General features: G+C 46.8%; 1 protein-coding gene across 1 annotated transcript; it reads left to right on the forward strand.

The window, feature by feature from the left end:
- Positions 1-5,482: 5,482 nt before the first annotated feature.
- Positions 5,483-5,987, forward strand: BJ212DRAFT_887360 (uncharacterized protein). Its single transcript, XM_041344274.1, has 2 exons — positions 5,483-5,567; positions 5,632-5,987. Exons 1-2 carry the CDS (start codon positions 5,565-5,567, stop codon positions 5,887-5,889), a joined length of 261 nt encoding a protein of 86 aa, XP_041184842.1. The 5' UTR covers positions 5,483-5,564; the 3' UTR covers positions 5,890-5,987.
- Positions 5,988-6,216: the final 229 nt, after the last annotated feature.

A 6,216-nucleotide genomic window follows, 5' to 3' on the forward strand; every position in this document is an offset into this window, starting at 1 on the left:
TCAGCGCCGAATGTTGGGATTGGAGAGGATGTGGCACACTACTATTTCGGCCAGTTACTGGCAGGGATGGTGAGATATCACTGTTCATCCATATTTAAAGAAAACAAAATATTTCCGGACCACAGGACTTTATTCATCGCGAAGGAGTTTGCCACCGTGACCTGAAACCGGAAAATATTTTGCTCGATGTAGCTGGTACCCTCAAGATTTCAGACTTTGGTCTCGCAGCAGTCTACAAACTCAAGGAAAGCGGCAAGACAAGACAATTGAACGAATTGTGTGGCAGTTTGCCGTACATGGCCCCAGAAGTGTGTCATTTATACATTCTCGGATTGTACTCACAATATGATTCCAGGTTCACTATGAAACACCGTATGAAGCAGAACCAATTGACGTCTGGGGGATTGGTATCATTCTTTTCACACTTCTCGCGGGAAGTCCGTCAAATTTCCAATCATTTCCATAAATTCTTCATATTAACATCCCTCCCAGATACCCCTTGGGATCAATCCACAGCACAGTCGTCAGAGTTCTGTCAGTATATCACGGGCGAGATATTCAACGAGCTCCCTTGGAATCGTCTAAAAGCAGAAGTCCTATGTAAGCGGAATCATCATGTGCTTTTCGTGTTAATGCACGCTGATATGCCCACCAGCACTTATCTGTGGCCTCCTAACTATCGAGCCAGAGAAGCGTATGACGCTCGCCGAAGCATTTGCTCACCCGTGGTGCATAAGACCAAGCCAAATTGCGAAGCAAGGTGTTGTCGCGCTTGCAGACCACTTAACTGAGTCTTTGAGGGCGAACGGTGATCTGAATTATGCGATGCCGGATATTGCAATCTCTGCGTACGTTCTCGGGATTATCATCATGAGGTTAACATTCACTTTCGTATGTAGTGAAACTCGCAAAGATAAAGATGGAGACGAGATCATGCTCTCTGCAACCCATCAATCCCAATTCACCCAATCGCTTTTATTATTCGTACGTCTCCCAAGGATGCACATTTTAGTTCTATTTTGACTCCGTTGTTTTCTTCAGTCACAAACACAGTCAGGTCGCAGGTATACACCTAACCTTACTCGCTTCTATACTTCTTTTGGGCCAGGGATCATGATGCAACTCGTAAAGGAATCCTTGACTACCCTCGGCGTCAAACACAAAGACGGACCTACCGGTGAGGATGAACGAGGGGAGATCCTTCGGTTGCGCGTAGGCGGGTATGACAAACGGAATATCGCATTCAAAGGCTGGGTCGAGCTCGAGAACTTCCGCTACGCTGAAACTGACGGAAGCTTCTGCTTGATGACTCGAGACATTGTAGGTTTCGTTCCATTCTCCGTTTCTGAATGTAGGCTCATGGAGCCACAGGGAAATCCTATTTCGTGGCGCCAGTTGTGGAAAGCACTAATTTTGTCACCGGCCGTGGATCCTCACGTACTCCGCAAATGACTCCATTAGCACTATGACACTCGAACACTGCCGTGTGTTGTTTGAACTTATGTCATTTGGATATCTTCGCGAGCTTCTTTCTTGCTGCCTTGTACACGATCTGATTGAACGCTTCTTACAGTATGCCATACACTGCTATACCAAAAGACAATCTGTTTGCTCGAAAATCGAGGTGGTTCGCTTTCCTAAAATCCTATTGCAATTCAATTGTAGTTTCATCGATTCAAGCCTTTGCACCATGGATGCTGAAACCCGTCTTGATCGTGCATTCTTTTCCCCTCTCAACGTCTATGCCGATAGATTCTCAACCACAAAATTTTAGACAAACTGCCGGGCGATTCTCGTAGGTATTGGAACTAATATCAATCGCACATTTCACTGACGAAGTCCTGGAGAATCTTATTTTAGTTCAGACAGCCTGAAAGAAGCTGGGCAGACTCCATTGAACACACCAGAACACACTTGACTATCTTGGAATGTTAACCTATCCTGGAGCATGTAATTTCTCGGTAGAAATGGGATTAGTCAGAAACGTGTCATCGCGCTGCATCGTCGCTTCCTCAAAGTCCAACCTCTCAATACATTTGAAAGCCACTGCATCCCAGCATTCCATACAAACTGTTCGTTAAGGACTGTGAATCGAAGATAGTTTCCTCTGCGACTAACATATGCGACTACATTTAATGGATGACATTACTGAGGTTTGACCAATGACGCTAGCGCGAACCGTGCACAATCCCCGGACTGGTCCTTTCGCTCACGGTCAATTGTGCATAGCATTGTCGAGAGTGAGAACGCGAAGGGACACTCTATTTGCAGAGACGATGCTAATATAATATTTCCTGAGTTGCTACTGTAAACACGATATATTATCGTAGAGCCGACTGAAGGGAAGTACCTGTACAATATATAATGATAAATCTAGAATACGGGCAATTGATGATGATGGTATATACGGGTGTGCGATGAGATGGCAAGTCAAAGTTTTGGTGCATGGTTAACACGTTCTGGCGCGTACTTTGCCTATGCATTCCGTTAGCAAAGGCTATGAGAGATGCTTGGAAAGTTACCATCTCGTTCTCCTTCTTGACATAGCCACATTTTTGGTAGAAGGCTATGAGACATTAGTTGAAGCAGACTTGAAAGTCTATGGTGGGAAGCAACTCACGAATGTTGGCGTCACTACAGTTCAAAATGGTCTTATAACAGCCGCTGCTCTCACTGATATGTGTCAGGGTCTGGATGATATGGAGGCCAAGCTTCTTGCCCTGTTGGCTTTTGTCGACGGCGATATCCTCAATGTGACCGACACTGCCGAGACCGCGGAGGAACTTGCGCTCAATGAAGACGGTGCCTACTCCGACGATCTTGTCGCTCGCCTTGTCGAGGATGACGATGGAGAAGTATGCGCTCGGGGTTGCGCGCATGGCATGGAACTGGTTGACCCAGGCTACCTCGCCGAGGTCGTTGACGATGGATAGAACGGAAAGGACATCGAGATGTCCGCGTCTGTAGTCTGTTGATGCAAGCGGACGCATCTATGTCTTTTTGATGCGAAAGCAGTGTGAGAGAGCCGATGATCAACTTACCTGGAGATCAGGAGGAAGCTGTGCTGAAACTTCAAGTGAAATGAGCTCTTGAGGGAACATAAGGTCTTGAGGTGCGGGATCTACGCGTGTTATGGACATGGTGTCGATCATTGAGATAGTAGTGAAGATAAGTTAAGGAGAATATTCAAGCGAGCCCATCAATGCTATGTACGTCGCCAAACATAGCAACCCGGAAGCGCATAACAGTGATAAGTGCTAAATAGGGCGCTAGCCGCAAACGCTCGTCGACGTCAATCGGAGCCTTGAAAACTTGTACTGGATTCAAGTGGCATTAGAGCTTGTTACACTGAAAGTAAAATGTCTTTATCAGTATCATAAGTACAGTCCGACGCCTCAACCACTTGAGGACAACTGCCTCGCTTTGGACATCTTATTCCCCCACGACAACGAAATAATTGACCCCAACTAGCTTCAACCCATACTTGTCAGCAAACCCCGCCGCATTCCAATTCTTTCTATTCGCAGGCTCGTTCTTGCGCTCCGGGGCATCAGCAGGAATTGAGAAGTCCGCATTGGGTTCCTGATATAACAATATTACTGGGGTAGCCATAATTAACACATAAGGCAATTATAACAAATTTTATATCACCGTAACGATGCTTTCCAGTCCCAGGGGGAGGGGCGGGAGGATAATAGGACGTCACAGCGGGTTTGGTAAGCTGTGCAGCAAGATTGTCCGTCTCAACGGCCGACGTCGGAGGGGTTTTTACACCAGTGACCTACACATGAAGTTAATTAAAAGCTTTGTGGTCTATGAAGATACTAACCATCCAGTGCCGCCACTGTCTGAATTTTGGGTTTTCCCTAGATGGTGCGTCTGGGTCTGTCATGACGAGTGTATAGGTGGGTTCATCAGTCACATCCAGCACCGGAGTGAACAAAACGGTTGGTTCGTCAGCAGTGTCCGTTTTTGTGAGCGTGTTCCCCAAAAGAGCTTCTTGGCTAGTGGGGAAGGTCACGACGAGCAGAGCCTTGGGATGGAAAGGAGGGTCAACAGGGATAACGTCTGGAATGATACCAGTGTCCTTGAGATCTTCTCTGACAGCATTGAATGGATCGAGCAGCATTGTGGGCTCAAGACGTCGAGGGTTTCGACAATGACGGGACTCAAAGAAAGATCAAAATTGAAGTCGTCATTGGAGAAAGGGGTGGTTATGTAATATTCCTTCCAAAGACAGTTTGGGCCTTCATGCTTTCAAGGGCTTGCCGTTAATAAAGCTTGCGTTCTAGCGAGCCTGTAAGATAGAGTGAAAAACTATGCTACAGAACATTGAATGGTGCCTGTAACACTACATGACTGTATCATTCGCACGTCGAATTGAGGAACTGCAACAAGTTCTGTCTATTCGCGTCCATCTCGAGATCTCTCGCATCCTTATGAACTTTCAACTTGATCTGATACAATTATATCAGATAGTCTGAAGCCTATCTAAACAGAGAAAACTGACCTTCTTGCCTGTCAGAACACTGCGCCTTTCATCCTTGTCCTTCGCATTATCTCTATCCTTGTGCTTCTTGTGCTTCTTGTCTCGGTCTTTCTCTCTGTGCTTTGACTTGGACTTGCGAATATCGCGACTATCTGAACGAGACCTAGACCGGTGGCTTGGCGAATTTCCACGCAACCTATGCCGACTACTGCCACCACGCTCCTCAGATGACGTCGACACTACAGAGTTTGTCGAAGGTGAAGGAGATCGGCGTCGGTGTTCAGCGGTCTACGGTGCATTTATGTACACATCTTCAGAGGTCAAAGGCAACTCAGCCAAAAAAAAAATAGGGGATAACGTACAACGCTGCGACTTCTGATTCGCCCACGACTTTCGGAAGGACTCGTGGTATTTGTCTCGGTCCTACAGCAGTGTTAAACCAATATTGAAATAAGATAGTAAGTGTCTCACATAACGATCATCCTTTCCTCTGTCTCTCGTGTTGTCATGATACTTGTGACTGCGTGAGCGGTATGGACTGCGGGACCTTGAACGTTTAGTGTGACGAGACCTTCTGTCCCCTTTCTCGTCACGGTGGCTGCCTCTTTCAGGCGACTTTGAACGACTCCATCCTCTATCTCCCCCTGTTCAGCGAATGCATATCGTGACATGTTATAAATATGAGCATAAGTGAATGTGTTGTCGCCCCATTACCAGCACAGCCGACGTAGTGCGTGGTAATCAACATTGACACAGAAGGTCAGTCAAGAATCTCTAAGGAGCAACGGAGACCATTTACCACTCGTCTATGATAATCTCTTGAGTGGTGCTCTCTCCGTTCACCGTGTCTTCTCTCACTCATGAGGGTTGTTGCGGAAAGGCGATTGTGGAATAATTCAAATTCAAATTAGGTTGTGTTTGGCATCACCGGACCCAAACAACAGAAGTGATTGTGATGGACAGCCTGATAAGCCTGGTCAGATATGTAGGTGAAAACGAATGGGCAGCAGTGTCAGTTCAAACTGACAACCCTAGCGCCGTAGAGAGGAAGGAGGATGAGGTTAGGTTACTTGGCATGGTGGGTTGAATTTTGGTTTTCGTCAAGTAATTAACCCAAAATCGCTCAGACCTTGGATGTGCAGGCGGCGGTACTTAGTACCTTAGGCTTCTCAACCCTCTTGACAAGATTGCACATGGTATCACTGCTGCAAAAGGTCCAAATAGCTGTCCTCATTCCGTCACCGCGACGCGTGCTAAATTTCTCGGCCTGGCCGCGCAAAAGCGATGGAGAAGCACACTTTCCATCACCCATACCTGCCTGCGCATGTCCTGTTCGCCTTCACTTCACACTTTGTGCTCCCTTCTATTTCTTCCGCATATCTCGTCCCTCTCGCTCCTAACCGGTCTTTGTCGTTTTCCAATCGTCAAATTTATATCCCGCGTGTCCCTCACTTTGTATATGCTGACAATCCATATTTCATTCCGTGTTTCTTAGAACGCCCACACACTTATTCATTCGTCTGCCATTATGCGTGATAATGCACGCTTATGCACTCCTTCGTTCTCCTCTTTTAGTGGCCATCGCTCGCTCTCGCTCATGCCATGAAATGCGGGCAGTTCACACTCCCTATTTTCAGTTTCTTGATCTCATCACTATCGGTCTCTGCGTCTCCCTCGGATGGGTTTTTTGCGGAGGGAGTAAATTCTCCCTCCAACGAACGTGACAT

The sequence above is a fragment of the Suillus subaureus genome (assembly GCF_016647635.1).
Source record: "Suillus subaureus strain MN1 chromosome Unknown BJ212scaffold_567, whole genome shotgun sequence".
Taxonomy (NCBI): domain Eukaryota; kingdom Fungi; phylum Basidiomycota; class Agaricomycetes; order Boletales; family Suillaceae; genus Suillus; species Suillus subaureus.